This window comes from Protopterus annectens, chromosome 12.part0 (genome assembly GCF_019279795.1).
Source record: "Protopterus annectens isolate FY-2018-M chromosome 12.part0, PAN1.0, whole genome shotgun sequence".
Lineage (NCBI taxonomy): Eukaryota > Metazoa > Chordata > Ceratodontiformes > Protopteridae > Protopterus > Protopterus annectens.
The window spans coordinates 799,213,123-799,233,008 of record NC_056746.1 but is presented as its reverse complement, the minus strand read 5'-3'; the positions used below and the strand labels follow the sequence as shown (position 1 = coordinate 799,233,008).

Genomic DNA, 19,886 nt, shown 5'->3' with positions numbered 1-19,886 from the left:
TATTCAGACCTTCAGACAAACAGTTATATTTTCTCTCAAACCTTTCTGACTTAATACATTGCCTCTGGAGGCAGATTCTGATATATTTCCACTACTGTAGTGAAGGCTGATGACTTTTATAAGGATGTCATGTTGCTCTAGATATCATGATTTCTAAGTATGTTGTTATTTGCAGTTGTTGCTGCTGTAAAACTAGAACATTTGTTAAAAGGAACGTGAATAAATGCATTACTCTGATCATATTGTTTTTTTTTTCTTTTTGCTTCCAGAGCCCAGAAAAACTAATTTACGTATTACATCAGTAGAAGATGCGGAACATTTTAAACCAAAAGAGCGTCTCGCTAATGGAAATACTGCAACTTCAAACTCCAAGGCTACCAGAAATACCCCACGAAGACATACAGTAGGAGGTCCTCGCAGCTCCAAGGAAATACTAGGGATGCAGACATCAGAGATGGATAAAAAGCGTGAGGCCTTCTTAGAGCATCTGAAGCAGAAATATCCTCACCATGCTTCTGCTATTATGGGCCACCAGGAGAGGCTTAGGGAACAGGTATGAAACCACAGGATGCTAAGTGCTTGACTTATTTCTTGTTTATGCAGCTACTTATTTTTGCATCAATGCCTTATTTATGTTAGCATTCATATAATAAATGGACAAGCCTGTAAGGCTTACAGTGCAGCTGTATCTGAACTGGAGTCAAGCATGAAGGTTGCACAGAAAGAATTCATCAGTGACCAGTTCCTAAATGGCACAAACTGCGCAGTCCTGGCATGCTGAATCAACATGTACCAATATCAGAGAGCCCTGCTGCATGGCAAATGCTGTGAGATAACATGACAATTCTGCAAACTCTGGTACAACAGGGGTGGAACCCTGTATGCCAGGGTCCACAGCTATCTGTATGGAACATGTGCAACACAGATTTTATGCAATATTCTTCATTAATACACATGGCAGATGTGCACAGGGTTTGTTTAGTGCATATTGAGCAATGGGTTGTTCACAACTTGCAGTGGTGAGCAGCAGCACACAGGAAGTTGTGAGGGGTTTGCTGTATTCTCCTGTCTACAGCAGCATGTCACTTAGCTGACACTCCCTAAGTACTATGGTTTTCCATCTCACTGCCATTCATTTCTGCAGCAGCATGGCAGTTAGCTGACACTTCCTAAGTACTATGGTTTTCCATCTCACTGCCATTCATTTCTGCAGCAGCATGGCAGTTAGCTGACACTTCCTAAGTACTATGGTTTTCCATCTCAATGCCATCCATTTTTTCCCATAGCATTTGCTTTTCTTCTGCTAAAAGTCTAAGACTGTGTTGCTGATGGATGACAGGCAACAGTTCTGTAAGACTTGACATGTGCCACACTTCTGCTTCATTGTTTCTCTGTAACATATCTTTCTTCTCCAGTTCATTTACATTTAAAAAACACAGGATAGTTGGGGGAGAGTGGCCGCTTGCCACCCCTGTGTGGAATGCTTGCTGTTTGCTACAACCCTCACGTCAAAGTGGTCTGCTAATATGGAAAGAGCATAGGCAATGTCCGGTGTCATTGTTGTCATGTCCATTAAAGCTTAACATAGACAGTGTCTGGTGTCATTGTTGTCATGTCCATTAAAGCGTAGTATAGGCTGGTGCTGCAGTAGCGTTGTCACGTCACAGTAAGACATTGTCCTGTTCAATTTTCAGCTAAAAGCGTCTTCTGTGTGGAGACATGCGTGACTGGGCGTACCTTCATTGAAGGTTGTGCGTCAGGGCTGGCAACTCGGCACGTAAAAATCTACTGCCAATCATTAGCGGGAAAAGCCGAAAGACACAACAACAACATATGCTGTGTCTGGTGTCATCGTTATCATGTCCATTAAAGCTTATAGCACATTTCATGGGGGTGGGGAGTACAGGGCAAAGGTGACATCAGTCCCATATAGCAGTCATAGATGGTATCATTGCAGCTGCCACCAGCTAATTTGTCCAAAGCGAGAAAGACATTCTTTCATGCTGCCTTCAAAAATGTTTTACCTCCAGCGTCACATATTTAAAACCCATTCAGCAGAGGCTGCATCATTTCATATGCTGCTTCTCTTCACTGTCTTAAGGCACATGACTAGAGGCACTACCATCTCACAGGATGCAATCCCCATGATGCAGTAGTTAGTGTAATCCTGGCAGGTGACATCTCTGTGTTTGGGGAATGTCCACCTGGTAAACAGCAGACCAGAGGAGCACAGGTTTTCCTAGATTGCAGTGTTGGCTAAGATAAGAAACAAAGGTTCAGTGTCTATTGACATATGATATCACAGTAGGAAGTGCCCACTGTGCTGGAGGTATCTCTTTGCTCTGATATCTGCAAGTGAGCCTGGTGGCAGAACAGACATTCATGTAATCAGATTGGTGTACTGCTTGGGTCTTAGTCACAAGGCACATGGTGGTACAACAGGGCATGTCCTGTAGCACATCTGGATCTGTCTTATCAAGGACCTGCTTAATTAATGATGTGAGAAGGTGAATCTTTTGTGTTCACATCCCTGTCCTTAATCTTCTCCTTTAGTAAGGCCACTGTTGAATTGGACATGTCTGGCGCATGCTGATGGGGGGCAGTCTTCAGCAGCTGTAACCATCAATATGTGGGATTGTTATGGTTTCCCCCTCTGCATATGCCTTTCTCGACAGGATGTGTGACTTGCTGTGCCCTGTACTCTGCCAGTAATTTGTCAGCCGGCTGTCCATTGTGGTGCAACCAGAATCTGCCTGAAACGCATGTGGTATATGATTATGATGTTTCCATGCGCTACTTCTAAGTGAAGCTTATCTGTTAGATTTGCCTTCCAGAGTCATGACTCAGCAGTCCATAATGGATCAGTCTGCATGCCAGTTCAGTACAGTTGTATCTTAATGATACATTAAAAAATGCCATAATGGTTTGTTGCATTTGAGATTATTAGAAATTTGCATAATGGTTTTATTTGGAAGAAGAATTTAAGAACATTTACATTCCATCAAATGATGATGAAACCAATGCTTTATTTAAACATTCTAGTTCTTGTACGGATTTTAAAATGTTTACTTTTTTGTATTGGGAAAAGTCTTTCAAGACAGCAGGGATTTGTTGGCAAACTACCTTACAGTATAGGGAATTGCCATGGCAAATCAGTTTTAAACTCTGATGTTTTACCTGGCTTGAATGAATTTGTCTCTCTTCCTCCAGTTTTAAAGAGAAGATCAGATAGGTTAAAGCATCAATACTTCCTGTCACGCCTGCCCTTTAGCACATTGGCCTTTATCCTGATGAAGTAACTGTAATACGAATGAAAGCACTAAATCATTAAATTTTGACGTCTGGAGTGATTTTTGTTTTTATAATTTGGAGGTTGATGCAGCAGTGCACAGAGAACAGCCATAGTTACAAAGCAGTTCTGAAATACAGAACAGCAGGTAATTAAAGGCTGAATGAAACATGTGGATAACCAAGTCAAAAAGAGAAAGAAAGATGTGCTCACCCTCTAGAGTTGGTAATATGGATTCTGGCCTACTGCAGTCTATAAAACTTTAAAATCCATAGTATTGTTATCAACTTTTGTCAAAGTTCTTTGCAAGAATAAATCTCAGGCATAGTTCATTTAAATAAAATTCTTTGTATTGTAATATGATTGTTCTTGTTACAGGCAGATGACTGTTGCTTTGTGTTAATGTGATAGTCATGTAATTGTTGGGTTTGTATTTGCAGGGAAAGGGATCTAATACACCCCTTTCCCAGCAATTGTAAACCCAACAATTGCATGACTGTCATTAACATAAAGTAGCGCTCATCACCCTATATGTCTATGTGTGTGTATATATATATATATATATATATATATATATAGATATATATATATATATATATATATATATATATATATATAAATATTTATGGGTCTATGTTGAATGATCAACAGTACAAAACATCAAACTCATATGATTGAGACCATATGATCGAAGTTTTGTAATGTCGAACATTCAAAAAAAAGAAAAAAAAAACTTAAAACAGATATATGCAGGGAGGCATATCCCCCTGAACCCCCCCCAAACCGCTGCTAATAAAATATACCAACTCTGAGATCACACTACAGCGAGAAAAATGGAATATTCCCGTTCCGCGCTGTACGGAGATCTCCATTTAAATGTTCGAAGTTTTAGAACTTCACTCATATGGTTTCCACCATATGAAATTCGAAGTTCTGAACTTCGATCATTTAACTAGGACCTATATATATATATATATATATATATATAAAGAGAGAGAGAGAGAAAGACAGAGAGAGATACTGGTTTATTCACTTTCATTGAGAAATCCATGGAGAGAACGCCAGCATTGACATGCTACCATGCATGCACTTTGAAACAACATCAGCACATGCAAAATTTGAAATTAAAAAGCAAACAAGAAACATTGTTTTTTGCAAGATGACAAGTCCCCCTGCACCCCTCATGCTCCCTGCTAATTTTATACACTAACTCCAAGATCACACAACATTGGGAAAAGGGCATATTCCCCATTCCCAAGAACTGTGCGATTTGCACAGCTGTCGACCAAATGTGGTCTACTAAACAGATGTCAACCAAAGATGTGTATGTGTGTGTGTCTGTGTGTGTGTGTCTGTGTGTGTGTGTCTGTGTGTGTGTGTGTGTGTGTGTGTGTGTGTGTGTGTGTCTGTGTGTGTGTGTGTGTTCAGAAGCTTGAAAGCCCATAATCTTAAATTTCAAAAGACTGAGACCAAAATCTTGAAAACTCAAAATACTGACAACTCAAAATACTAAATCTAAGAATACTGAAAACACTTAGGATACCAACACTTACTATATTACAGCAGAAGTAGATACCGAAACAAATACAAGATAAACCATATTACTTTTCTCCAAGTATAAAAAGGGGGGAAAGCATCCCTGCACCCTCCTTGTGGGGGGCTGTGCCCCCCACACCCCATGCTACTTAAATAAAAATATCACTACACTAACATGAGTTATGTTGTAGTATAGCAAGTTAGAAGGAAACATAACTGAGGTTAAAACAGGCAGTCATGAAACACGTAATGGTATGTTTGCCATTTTGTTCTGTAGAGTGAGATCTTGGAGTTGATATATTTAAGTAGCAGGGGGGCTTGTCCCCCTGCTTATACTTGGAGAAGTGGTAAACAGTTTATCTTTTATTTGTTTCTGTATGTAGTTGTGCTGCAATATAGTAAGTGTTGGTATCTTTTGTGTTTTCAGTATTCTGAGATTCAGTTGTTGTTGTGTCTTTCGGCTTTTCCCAGTTAGGGGTTGCCACAGCGGAACTCCAGTCCGCTAATGTTTGGCAGTAGATTTTTACATGCCGAGTTGCCGGCCCTGATGCACAAGCTTCAACGAAGGTACACCCATTTACGCATGTCTCCACACAGAAGACGCTCTAACTGAGAATCGAACAGGACAACGTCTTACTGTGAGGCAACAATGCTACCGCAGCACCACCACCGCAGTTTTTATTCTGAGATTCAGTATTTTGAGTTTTCAGCCTTTTGAACTGTCAAGATTTTGGTCTCAGTCTTTTGAAATTGAAGGTTTTGGGCTTTCAAGCTTCTGAAGTGGATCTATATATATATACATATATATATATATATATATATATATATATATATATATATATATATATATGGGGTTAGGACAGTCTACCGAAAGACTGTTTCACCAAAAGTGAAACGGGCTGTCATAGTTTCACGAAAGCACTTTTTAACGAAAAAAGTGCTTTTGCGAAACTTTCGTAAAAGTACAGGGAATTGGGGGGAAGTGGTAGTGGGTGAGATCGGACTACAGTGGGGATAAGGGAATATTTCCTTTTCCCTACTGTAGTGCGATCTCGGAGTGAGAATATAAAAGTAGGGGGTGTGGAGCCCCATAGGGGTGCAGCGGCAAAGCCCCCCTGCGTAAACATGGTGTGTGTGGTTTTTTTTGTTTTTGGGTATGTGTGTGTGTGTGCTTTACCTTCCGTTTACTGAAACTGCTTTTTCGGTGAAAGCAGTTTCGGTAAATGGTGTTCAGTAGGGTTGGATTCGAACAGTTGGTCTTTCGATCAACTGTCCTAGATATATAGATATATATATAGATATATATATATATATATATATATATATATATATATATATATATAGATCTACTTCACGAGCTCAAAGTTTCAAAACTTTGAACTACAAATTATGAAGACCATAAGGTCTAAGTTTTGAAACTTCAATATTGTAATAAAAAAATAAAAACAATTTTTTTTTACATTTTTTGCAAGGGGGCAAGCCCTCCATGCACCCCCCACACCCCCTAATAAATAAATATACAAACTCTGAGATTGCACTATTGTGAGAAAAACAGTAGATTTCCTGTTCTGTGTTGTACAGCGATCTCCATTCAAAACATTAGAAGTTTCAAAACTACAAACTTATAGTCCCGACCATTTGCAGTTTAAAGTTTTGAAACTTCAAGCTTGCAAAAAAAATCCATATGGATGTGTGTGTGAGATATTACATATATACATAAACACATACACATAAGATATACTTATACACACTTTTTAAATTTGTAACCAGAACAGAGTAGCTGGTTTATAAAATAAAAAGCAGTGCATCTTGATGAAAACAACTCAAAGGTTTTACTGTGCCTGCTAAGTTAAGACTGCAGTTTTAACATTTGGTACTTGTCTGGGGTAGGAGAAAAAAACTTTACCCAAAGGCTTTCTGAACCAGAGATAACAATGCTTCCAATGAACTGTGGCAACAGTTAATTATGCATGTGTCCATGTTAGTGACTGAGTAAATCTGGTAATGGAGTACAACTGAATAGACCAGTATAATTATATTGTCTTAACAATGTAGCCACTGAGTTAAGAAAAAAAATTCCATCATTGATTTGTCCGTTTTATTCCAGCAGTGTTCAGTGATCTCTGCAGAAATTCTGAGTTTCCTAAAGAACATCGGCTGTGTCTTGTGCTTAACAGACAATGCAAATCATATAATCGGGCTGGCATAGCGGGCTTTACTTGTCTATTTTTCTGTTTATGGGCCTGAAGAATATGTGACTCGCTTTCATGGTTTATCACTTGGTAGAGTAGTAGGAATAACAAAAAGAATAAAGTTCACCTGTGTGATTTTATTTGGGATTGTTTTTCATATAATAAACAGCAAGAGTCCCCAGTGGACAACATGACTCTCCTGCTTCTACCACATCCCTCTTCTGAGGCAATCCTAGCTACACTCAAGGTAAACAATATTATTATTTTGCTGCACACTATGTATTATGCAATAATCTTAATTTATGTGCTTTTCAAATAATTATTTACAGTAGTTCCCAACGTGGCTGTAAACCAGGCTTAAGGCCTATGCATTTCTATATGTGGTTTGCCTTTGCTACTTAGTATGTTACAGTGGTACCTTGAAAAGTGACAATTATAAGTGTTTCTGTAAACACATTTGTGCATTCGCTGAGGATCTTTCTGGCTCGGCCCTCATGCATTTTTGAGTACCCTTAACTTTTTTGCTTCCATCTAAAGAATTGAATGCCTGATGAGACTCGAAGCTAGTCCAGAAGACTAAGGCCCTGAACAGTTAATAAGCTGCACCTTATCGACAAGCATACATGGTTTGATTACTTCTACCTTTCTTAGCTTATTGCGTGACCCTGAACAAGTCACTTAACCAAGCAGTTGCCCTAGGAGCTTGTGTCTAGTGGACATACCTGGTTAGTAAATGAGTGAAAAAAACAGGAATTGGATAAGGCAGGAAATGGTGATTTTTAGGAGACTGCTAAGTTAAGGAGAGCTTCCAACATGCAACATGAACAGTAAAAGATATTTTCATTGTCAGTGCTTTCGTTGGTCATTTCCACACTAGATGTTACATAATTGGAATGCAAACCATGGAAAATGCCCATTTTAAGGACTGCTGGCCCAGGATGTTCGCCATCCGCCATCTGTTAAGACAGGTCTTTGTCATGTCTAATGATTACAGCTTTGGTGATTAAGATAGTCTGCTAGTCTGTTTGCTAAAAAATGTGCTTTAAAGAGGAATTGTCACTTCAGTTTATGAGAAGGACTGGAGCAGATAATGCACATTTCTACTGAAATGCAAATACAAAAACAAGTGTTTTGCAGCTCTACATTTGCTGAATTCAGTACAGTTTATGAATAGACTTCAGTGTACTTTATTCTTAAGATAAAGCCAAAAACTACACTGTCACAACTTGTACACCATTTTTTGATTTGCATGAAGGCAGAAATAGAGCAGTGTTACACAGGGCAAAAGCTGTGCTATATTTAAACATGGTAGGAATCACATGTTGTTTGAAGGTGTAGGTTAAAATAAATTGTGCTCCAAAACACTTTCCATATTGACGTGCATTTGAAAAATATTTTTGCTTACCACATCCTAACTACAGTTAAACACTGGATTTCTAAGTATGGAGGTAGTTGTAAAATAGGGGAGGGTTTATATTAACTAAGGATGTAACTGAAGCGAACAGACTTCTGAATCAAATTAATATGTGAGTAAACCAGTACGGCCTGAAATTCAATGTATATAAATGTAAGGTCAATTTTTGTACACAGGAGGACAATTAATGAATTTACAGTAAACAATGAGCATATGGCTGAGGTTATGAAAATGAAAGAGCTAAGAGTAATGATTAACAACAACATGGTATTTAAGAAAAATGTCTCAGCCATTACAGCTAAAACTTTAGGAATAGTGGGTCCATTTATAAAAATTATGAGCACCAGAGACCCAGTAATTTAATAAAATTTGTTTAAGTATATAACTCAGTCAGTACTATAACACCCCACCCCCTGTCTGCATATGCACAGTCAGTCATATAAACTTATTTAAAGTAGTGCACAGGAACTATACCTAGTAGTTGCCATTACTAACAAGGCCCAAGTATTCAGAAAAATTACAGGAACTAATCCTGTTCAGTGTAACTAACACATACAGTAGGGCAACATTTATTTAACATGCAAACATGTAAAGGGTTTATAGAGATGAAACTTTGATAATAATGTTTGGAGCTGAATTCTACAGCTTGCAGGGCTTGTCATGGAAATGTTATAGTTATGATAAAACAATAACAAGAAAGGGGATGATGTTTTGAGGCAAACTCTAATGAGACTGTGGAATATTACACATTTTAATGTAAGGGTAGGAAAATATATGGGTACTAAGAAATTCAAACATAATGTAAGAAGGCTATGTTCCTTGATGGCTTATACCCTTCAAGACAGGAATGACTGAATTTGTACTGTCAAGATAGTGTGTATGAAAGAAACAAATTTTGTTGTAATACCTCAGACTATGTGCCTATGGAGTACTATATCAGAACATACTGAGTGGCCTAAAAGTTATGATCATTTTACTAACCAGATAACTTAATTCACGTTTTATTCAAGTAGCTTTCCAATTCAGAGAGTACAGTGTTTGTAGGTAATTTTTGGCAGCAGAATTGTAGTGTACTTTAATGGCCCTGGGGGTTTTAATAGACCTTAAAAGCAACTGTTACCAAAAGTGCCCCTAAGATTCATTCTTGCTGCTGCTTTTTGGTGCCATTATATTTTAAAGATATTTAATAAACACTTGTCACATTTGCTGATTTTTCTGCAGGAGGGTTTCTTGATGCGATACATTTCCTTAGCTTTAACAATGTTTAGTAACAGGATCAAGATCTTAGATATTAGTGCCACATATTCCATGTCGCACTTATTCCTGAGTATCTTGTGGATATTCCTTAAAGCTAGGTTTCCTTTTGTGAGTGAATTCTCTATTTTCTGTTAGAAGTAACTTATTTCCTGCATAAAACACATTTTCAGCTCGGAGTAGCAGCAGTCTGTAAGTAGGAGATACACAGTATATAGACAACGTTTTCATTGCATGTTTGTTTTTCCTGAATGCGTTATCTCCCAGGCTGCTAACCATTAGAACTCCTTATTTCTTCCGGGAACTACAACCAGGCATCTGTCATAGAGGCACCTGATAGTGCAACACAGATTGACGTCCAGTAGCCTGCCTTGTGCTGTTGCGTGCAATGCCCCAGGCTTGTGTTCCTGCATACACTACTGCATGTTCATTTTTGTTATTCATGCTGATGTTTCTCTTGACAGCCACTCTCCTCTGGGTGTCATGGTTACAGTCGACTGAGCTGACCTCAGCCACTTACTCCCACATCTCAGTTATAGTCAGGGTTTTATCTGTTATTGCCAAAGAGACAAGTGTTCATAGGTTCATAAGTGTGTACAAAGCTAATGGCCCTGGAGTCTTTGCAAGCTTAGCCCCCAAATATTGCCCAGGCACTGTGCCACCCAATGTTAGTTCACAGTGCCCATATCCAGTAGGGCAACTGGAATGATCCCTGGAGTGAACTTTCTGTTACCTATCCACTCGTCAAGATTTCTCTTGAAGAGGGCCAGCAAGGTGCTCTCCTTGACATGAATGGGAAGCTTATTCCAGAGCAAGGGAAGTCTTTGGGAGATGAACCTGTCCCTCCAGCATATTATGTTAATTGTGGTAATGAGGTTGTGATCTCTGGAGCGTGTGGTGTGGGGGATTGGGATTTCTTTAGATGTAGCATTTTAACTAGGGCTGGGTTGGACATGGCTTCGTAAGTCAAGCAGAGATCACCTCTAAGTAGACGATAAGAGACTGAGAACAGCTGAAGTTTCTTGAGTCTGTTCATGTAGGACATGTGTTTAAGGTCTAGGATCCTTTTTGTGAGGTACTTTTGTGGCCTCTCCAGCTGTTGTAGGTGTCTAGTCAGGTACGTGCCAAACAGGGGATTATATTCGATGACTGGTCTAATGAGGTATGAGTAGAGAGGGATGATGACCTCTTTCTTTCTGGATGCAAAATCTTTGGTTATAAGATGTGAAACATAGAAGGACTTTCTGACCACAGTGGCAATGTGGTGGTCGAAGGCGAGGTGGCTGTCAAACTGGGTGCCAAGATCTCTTATGGCCCCTTCAGTGTTCAGTGGCCTCCTATCAACGTAGTAATTCATGGGAACTGAGTTTTTTACAAAGGGGATAACACATTTTTTAGTGTTGAGCTTCAGGCCATGGTTCCAACACCAGTCATTGGTGTCAGAGAGGCACTTTTGTAGGATGTCTGCATCACTTGGGGAGTTGATAATGATTCCTAGCTTGCAGTCATCAGAGAACTTGGTCAGCCAGAGTCCTTCTGTGTTGGCTTGGTCTTCCAAGAAGTAGTTGCCAAACAGGAGAGGGCACAGGACCAAGCCCTGTGGGACTCTCGTGACTGATCGACAGTCTGACTTGGAATCTGCAACTTTCACTCTGTGGGTCCTGTCTGTGAGCCAGTTTGCAACCCACCTAGTGATGTAAGGATTGGTGTCTAGTTTGGTGAGTTTATCAATGATACCTGAGTGGGGAATGGTATCAAAGGCCTTGGCCAGGTCGTGGTAGGCTGTATGCACTGCCTTACCCTCATCCACAGCCTTGGTGATTGCCTCGAAGAATTCAACCAGGTTCAGCAGGCAGGATCTCCCCTTAACAAAGCCAAACTGTGTGGGGTCAAGAGTTTGGAGATTGCCTATATCTTTGTTGAGCAGGTCCATGATTATGCGCTCCATAACTTTGCATAGCAGACTCATCAGGCTAATAGGACGATAGTTCCCAAGGTCTGTAGTTGCTCCCCCTTTATGGAGCGGGATGACTGTAGCAGTGTTCCATTTGTTAGGGACATAGCCTGAGGTAAGGCTGTGATTGAACAGGGCACACAGATGTGATGCCAGTTCACTTTGCAGCTCATGTAGGACGCAGCCAGGGAAATGATCAGGTCCCATAGCTGCTGTATTCTTGGCTTTGGAGAATGCAGCTTTTAACTGTGCTGCAGAAATGGTGGGTAATAGGTTTTCTTCTGGTATTGTGATAGGGCTCTTGCGGGGGGGGGGGGGTAATGTTGGCACTGAATCTGTCGGCCAGTATGTTGGATATATCTGTTGGCTCTGCATAGGAGGTGCCATTGTGCAATAACTCCGAGCAAATCTGGGTATTGACTTTGATGTTTTTGATATAGCTGTAGAAGACTTTGTAGTTGTTTTTGGTGTCAGCTGCAATTTTGCCTTTATAGCTGGCTTTACAGGATTTGATAAGGGAGCTCAGCTTTTTGTTGAGACTGATAAGGGAGGTTTTCCAGTCTTGTGACTTCATTTTTTTCTGCAACAGTTTCTTCCTTCTGTTGTAGAGTTTATTGATGGCTGGGGACCACCAGATTGGCTTCCTTAATTTGGTGGAGAGTGTCTTAGTTCTATTTGGTATAGCAAGGTCCATGCATTTGTGTACATGCTCATACAGTGCATCGGTGTATGATTCTGCATCATGCAGCTATTTTCCAATGGCATGGGTGCTGAGAAGTTAGCCACCTCTGTTTTTAGGAGCCCAAAGTCCACTTTAGAGAAGTTTTTCAGGGTAGTCATCTTAGTGGGAGGTGTAGGTGAAATGGTGATTTCCATGGTGATCAGTCTGTGGTTATTTTTAACCAGGGAGGAATTGGCCATAGGTGTGGAGCAATCATGGTCTCCTATGTTGTTGATAACCAGGTCAAGGATGTTGCTTCCTCTAGTGGGGGTCAGAATGAGCTGGTCCAAGGCAATGGAATTGATAAATTCCAGAAAGCGTTGGGCCTGTACATTGGTACTTGAATAGTTTTCCCAGTTGATGGAAGGGTAGTTGAAGTCACCCAGTATGAGAGTATTAGGTTGGACCTTGATAGATTCCAGGGTGCTTAGGAAGTTGGAGTGAGAGTCTGGGGACATGTTTGGGGTTCTGTAGAAGGCTATTGCCATCTTACTCGGTGTTAGTTGTACCTGAAGTATCTCAGATGCATTATGTTGGGCTACCAGTCTAGAGGTGTGTGTATCCTTTAAGAATATGGAGACACCGCTGCCTTTAGAGCTTCCGGCTGTATTCTCTGGCCGAAAGGTATGGAAGAAGTTGTAGCCTGGGAGCGCAGGGGTGCTTTCTTCCTCTTTAAACTATGTCTCCGTAACAGCATAGATGTCGACATTCTCCATTTTGAGGAGAGCTTCGAGTGAGTGTATCTTGAGATTTAGACTTCTAGCATTGAGCAGCATGACCCTCAGATTGCATTTGTTTGTTGCTGTTACAGTGGAATTTTGGTGTTTGTTTCATCTGACAACAGAAAAGTTTTTTTTTTTGTGTAGGATACAATGATAATCCTTTGCTGACTACATCATATTGCAAATTAATACAAAGAACACCACTCAAATTATTTTAGCTGGAATTCAATCAGAAGATATCTTGCCATCATAAGTTGTGCTGCCTACTCTCACTGTAGACCTAACTGAAGACACTTGTATGTGATGTATGCAAATATTTCACTATATGTTAACTTTTATTAAGTAACCTAAACTGTTTTAAGTTTTACCGTCATGTGAGTCACTTCTCAGGAAAAACTGCACTTTCCAACACGTTTTTCATTGTTTTAGAAAATGACTGTTAAGAAAGGGTCTATATTATATCATCGAACGCTTAAAAAAGCGAACGCTGATTGATCGACCTAATTTAAGCGAAAGCTTACAAACTCAAACTGTCAGATCAGCGTTTTTTTTCCCAGGGAAAAAAAAATCGCTGATCCAAAACACATACACACAACACAAGCACACGAAACAAACAGAAATCCACACACATACACCTAAAATCTGATACCTAACCCTATACTAAACTATGCACAAACCACTAACTACCCACTTACCTTAACTCAAACCCTAACCCTAAGGTCCGTCACTATCGCACACTCACCTCACCCGCTCCCTAACCCTAAACTCACTTAAATCCACCCTAACACTCATGCCCACTCAATAGCACTCACAACACTCATGCCCACTCAATAGCACTCACACCTAACCCGAGCCCTAACCCTAACTCACCTAAATCACCCTAACACTCACATCCACACAATCGCACACTTACCTGAATCCAACCGGTAACTTTCCACCATAACACTGAAAATACCGAAGAAACAGAAACAGACAACCAAATTCTTTCCCTAGGAAAAAATTCGAGTTTCTGCTGCTTTGATATTTTGCAGTTTCGCGAAAATAAGTTCGATCAATCAGCGTTCACTTTTTTAAGCGTTCGAGGATATAATATAGACCCAATAAAGAATTTTGTGATATCAACGTGCAATATAATTTCCATTTCCCTTATCAGCCATTACGTTTTTAGTAATATTTTCCCAGAAATGTATTTCATTTCATTTTGGAGCTGGTTATCTTGCTGTAGCCTGAACTCCCAAATTTGTGTTACTGTAATTGTAATTCAATCAGTAAGAGCTGCTTCATGTGGTACCCTGACTTAGGCATTTGTTTGCTTGCTGTATCATACGGTAATGTACTCGTTTTCATCCAGACCCCTTTTAAGCAGGTCTGCTGTAGGCTGGCTCCATGAATTCTAACAGTGAAGAACCACTAACAAAGGTAACGTGATGTTTTTAACTTGCAAAGAATACTAAGTGCAGGACAGCCAAGGAAGATCAGATTCTACTCTGGATAATATTTTTGTGTGGAATTATGCCACACTCTGGTCAGAGACATAGTTCATAGGTTGGTTCATAGGTTGGTACTAGGCTATCATCCCTAGGACCTATACAAGCCTAGTCATAACAATTCCCTAGATATTGCTTCCCACAGTATTTACTTCCATGGACCCCTGTCTAGCAGGGTGACTGACATGATCCTTGGGGTGAATTTCCTATCTCCCATCCAATCGTCAAGGTTCCTTTTGAAGAGGGCCAAGGAGGCACACTGCTTGACATGTACGGGCAGTCTTTTCCATAGTATGCGGAGTCTCTGGGCCAGGAACCTATCCCTCCAGCATGTTTTGTTCATTGTGATGACAAGGTTTAGATCCCTGGAGCATGTGGCTCTGAGGGATTGAGATTTCTTTAAGTGGAGCATGTCCAACAGCTCAGGGTTTGACATGGCCTTGTATGTTAAGCAGAGATCGTCTTTGAGTAGACGATATGCCACAGAGTATAACTGGAGTTTTTCTAGATGGTCAGTATATGGCATCTGCTTTAGGCCTATGATTCTTTTAGTAAGGTATTTCTGTGGTCTTTCCTGCTGTTGCATATGTCTTGTGAGGTACATACCAAACGGGGCATTATACTCTATAATGGGTCTAATGAGAGATGAGTACAGTGGGGCAATGACCTCCTTTTTTCTGGATGAAAATCCCTTAGTAATGAGATGTGCCACCTAGAAGGATTTCCTGACTGTTGTGGTGATGTGGTTATCGAAGGTGAGACCACTGTCCACCTGTGTCCTTAAGTCTCTCATCACACTTTCAATGTTTAGTGTACTGCCACCTATGTGGTAATTCATGGGTACATGTTTTTTTCCAAAGGGGATAACTATACATTTCTTGGCATTAAGCTTGAGCCCATGGCTCTGGCACCAAGCATCTGTTTCTGTAAGGCCCTTTTGTAGAATATCCACATCATTTGGGGATTCAATAATGACTACCAGTTTGCAGCCATCTGTGAACTTTGTTAGCCAGAGTCCCTTAGTGTTGGCCTGTACTTCAGAGAAGTAGATGTCAAACAAGAGCGGTGCCAGGACTGAACCCTGAGGTACTCCACTTGTCACTTGTCTGGAGCTGGATTTGGAGTCGGCTACATTTACAGTCTGTGTTCTGTCAGTAAGCCAGTTGGCAACTCATCGAGTGATGTAGGGATGAATGCCCAGCTTAGTAAGTTTATCTATGATTCTAGAGTGGGGGATGGTGTCAAAGGCCTTGGCGAGGTCCAGATAGGCTGTGTGGGCCACCTTACCCTTGTCCATAGCTCTGGAGACTGATTTGAAGAAGTCAATCAGGTTTAGGAGGCAATATCGGCCCTTCACGATCCCAATCTGGGTGGGGTCCAGTGTTTGAAGGTTGCCAATGTCTTTGTTTATAAGTTCTGTGATAATGCTTTCCATGCCCTTGCAGATCAGGCTCGTCAGACTGATGGGACGGTAGTTCCTGGGATCCAGGTAGATCCCCACTTGTGTAGTGGGATAACTGTAGATGTGCGCCACTCAGTGGGCATGAAGCCTGAGGTGAGGCTATGATTAAACATGACACCTAGGTCAGGTGCCAGTTCATTTTGTAGTTCATGTAGTACACAGCCTGGGATGTCATCTGGTCCCATGGATGCTGTATTCTTAGCTTTGGAGAGTGTGGTTTCTACCTGTGTGGCCGGAATTACCAGAATTTGGCAATCTTTTGGTATTGAGATGGGCCCTTTAGGGGATAAATGCTTTTTATATCTGGAGTGATGCACTAGTTTTCTGAAGTAAACAAATACCTGTCCTTAGACTTGAAATTAAGTCGGCATTTATCTTTCACATGTGTTAGAACCAGCACTCCTGAGTTTGTTTCTCATCAGCACTTCATTATTTCAGGGCTCACTAAAAAGTCTCATAGCTGTTTGTGTATGTGTGTCTGTGCTTGGAGGATTACAATGTGGTGGAGGGCTCATTACTAGACATGCATTCTTCCCCAGATCGGGTCTCACTGGCCTTAGATGGCAATGTGAAATATATCAGCTGACAAAATGGTTGCGCTTTTTATCATTTGTAGGAGTGTGTTGATGTTGGCAAGTCCAGCAAAGAAAAGGTACCTAGTAGTGTTCTGAACAATCATCAGTGATAGATGGAGAAAGAGGTCATTTTCAGGATTAGTAGCAGTTAGTAAAATCACCATGTATTCTGCGGTGGTAAACACATGTAGCAGATCTGGAGTGATGCACTTGTTTTCTGACGTAAATAAATACCTGTCCTTAGACTTGAAATTAAGTCAGCATTAACCTTGACAAATTGTTGAGATGAAGTAATAGCTGTTCACTCAGTGACATCTGTTTTGCATGTAATTTGTTAGACTTCATAGTTACGATAATGAAGAACTATGATATAAGTAGAAAAACATGGGAACTAACTAGTTTCTGAACAAAACAATGGCAAACCCTCCATGGCAAATTCACAAATCAGAATATTTTTAAGAAGGAACAAGAATAAAAATCTGAAATAAAATTCCTGGACTCTGAAATGCAAACAGTTGGTTGATTACATTATCTTTATCAGACTATTTTGACAAGATAGTGAGCAAATTTTATTTCTCAGGCAATCTGACTACACATAAGTGCATATTGTAAGTAAGTGCCTGCAAGCTTTACCCAGTTAAATGTCCACAGCTAGTGGAATTTGGCTTTATTCGCCTGAATTTGTCCATAACAGACTTAAAAAGAAAAAAAAGTCAATGGCATTCAGAACGGCAATATAGCTGAAACCCATGATGTCCTTAAAGGGTCACTTGCATATATCCCATATGTCTCTAATACAAAGAGGTTTAAGGAATCACACAGTGAAAATTCTAGCTTGGCTAGATTCTTCTTTTTAACAAAAAAGGCTATATATCTCAACTGTACTTACTAAAACAGCAAAACAATCTCAAGTAAAACTTTAATGAACACTGGTAAAAACTGTTAGGTACTTTCGTTCCCAACAACATGAAACTTCATCAGACCAAGTTACACCAGACAAACACATTATATATGCAAAAGTTAGTGAGTAGGAGTGAATCCTACATAAGAGATTCATTTCATTTTAAAGAGTGGGTTATCAAAGTAAGAATAAATGAAGATACTATTTTGGTAACAGCTGATGTAGTATTGTTATATACCACTATCCCTAATGATGATGGGGCTTGAATTTGTAAGTAAAGAGATGTGTTCTGCTGGGATTTTCACAGGTAATGAGTCCAGGCTTCTGACTGAAATGCTGGATATGATTTTTGAGTTATAATTGTTTTTGTTTTTGACAATGTAATATATAAACAAAAGAATGGTGTAGCTGTGGGAGCTGTAATGACTCCCAATTATGCTAATATTTTCATGACCAGCTGGGGAAAAGATTATGTATACAAATCTGAATTTTTTAAGATATTATTTTTTTAAAAGAGTTTTATTGACTATTTATTTTTTTATGGAAAGGAAGCATGGAAAGACGATCAGAATTTTGTGTATATTTAAACACGGTATCAGATTATTTAACGTTTGTTTTTAATAGTAACTACAATGAAATTCATTTTTGGATCTTGTGGTCTATAAATCTGCCAACAATATTAAAGTCAGAATTTTTAAAAAGGAAGTGAATAGTAATAGCTATTTACATTATAATAGTATGCATAAAGCTAGTCTTAAAAGAAATATAGTAAATGGACAGTTTCAGAGGTTGAGTGAACTCACAGAAAACAATTTTTTGAACAAGAGGTTGATGGAAAATAGGTTTTGTGCAAGGGGTTATCCTAAGAAGTTAGCAAGAGAAATGAGAAATGAAGTTGTTGCTATACGTGATAAAGGAGACCATAGTAAGGACCTAAGTACACTAAAAGTTAATCAAAAAGATGTTAATTTGGCATGTGCATTATCCAGTATGGTAGATGAAAGAACTATAAAATATATTATTACGAATAACTGGAAGTTTCTTATCATTTTTAAATTTTGAGAGAAATTATAGGTGAGAAGCCTCAGTTTGTATCTAGAAGGGGGAAAAATTTGAAGGAACATTTTTATAAGAACTATGATAGGTCAGATGGAAATAAAGGGATGATTAAATGAAACAGTTATAAGTTTTGTTCTTTAGTGTTAGAACATCAAGAAATATTTATACAGGCTAGAAATTATATTATTCATTTAAAACATAGTTTTATCTGTAGATCCAAATTTGTAGTCTATATTGCTCTATGTGATTTATGTCCTGTATTTTATATAGGAAGAACAATGAGAGAGTTGTGTAAAAGAATGTACAAGCATATGAGAGCAGTGGGGATACAGGATATAAGTAATGACTTGGCCAAGCATGTTGCACAGAAACATAAGGGGAATAGTGAAGTACATTTTCACTTTTCTGTTATAAATCAGGTGCTAGATTATAGTAAAAAGTTAGATGCAGAAGATGAGTTGGATTGGAAAGAATATTGTTGACAGATTAGACTAAATGCTTGCAATTCTCCTGGTATGAATGATAGGGAGAATTTTAAAATTGTTTTAAAGAAGAAAGGGTTAAAACATTAGGTATTGTGGAGTCATGTGATATGAACGATATCATGTGACTATTTTTTAAAGCATATATAATGTGTTTGTTGTCTGTTGTAACTTGGTCTGATAAAGTTCCATGTTGTTGGGAATGAAAGTTTTTACCACTGTTCATTAAAGTTTTACTTGAGATTGTTTTGTTGTTTTTTTAGATTCTTCTTTTAGTTTTTTGACTAATTGGTTTGTCTGTGTGACCTTTTTACTCATTTTTTTTTAGTTTGTTAGTTTCGATATTTTGCAGACATCCTGATGGTTATGAACATCAGCTGGGTACAACAACCCTGTGTTTCTAAAGGTTAGCCAAATGAACCCGTGAAAAGGCTGAACCATGGATAACCACAGCTAGTGGGTGTATGCTTTATTGGCCTGAATATGTCCGTAACAGACTTAGGAAAAAAAAAGGTCATGAGCATTCAGAACTGCCATATAACTGAAACAACTAATGTCCTTAAAGGGTCATTTGCATATATCCCATATGCCTCTAATACAAGATGTTTAAGGAATCACACAGTAGAAATTCTAGCTTGGCTAGATTTTTTCTTTTACTTTTTACCGATTTGTTTCTTTGTGTGACCTTTTTCCTCATTGTTTTGGTTAAATGTCTTGCCCATAACCAAACAGAATGCAAATGAAGACAAAGGCAGTCAAACCCAGAGCTGTGAGACATTCAATCATTAGCAGTTAGTAGCCTTCCCTTAACCCAAAGAAATACATTGCAAGTTCAACA

At 39.3% G+C, this 19,886-nt stretch overlaps 1 protein-coding gene across 6 annotated transcripts in view; it reads left to right on the top strand.

Annotated features, from left to right (window-relative positions):
- KIAA1217 (KIAA1217 ortholog) overlaps positions 1-19,886 on the top strand; it is a 2,251,763-nt gene that overhangs the window by 755,302 nt on the left and 1,476,575 nt on the right. For all 6 annotated transcript variants that reach the window (XM_044089846.1, XM_044089843.1, XM_044089841.1 and 3 more), the window contains exon 2: positions 270-553. In XM_044089846.1, coding sequence (XP_043945781.1) covers positions 440-553 — 114 coding nt within the window. In that variant the 5' untranslated portion in view covers positions 270-439. The remainder of the gene's footprint in view (positions 1-269; positions 554-19,886) is intronic.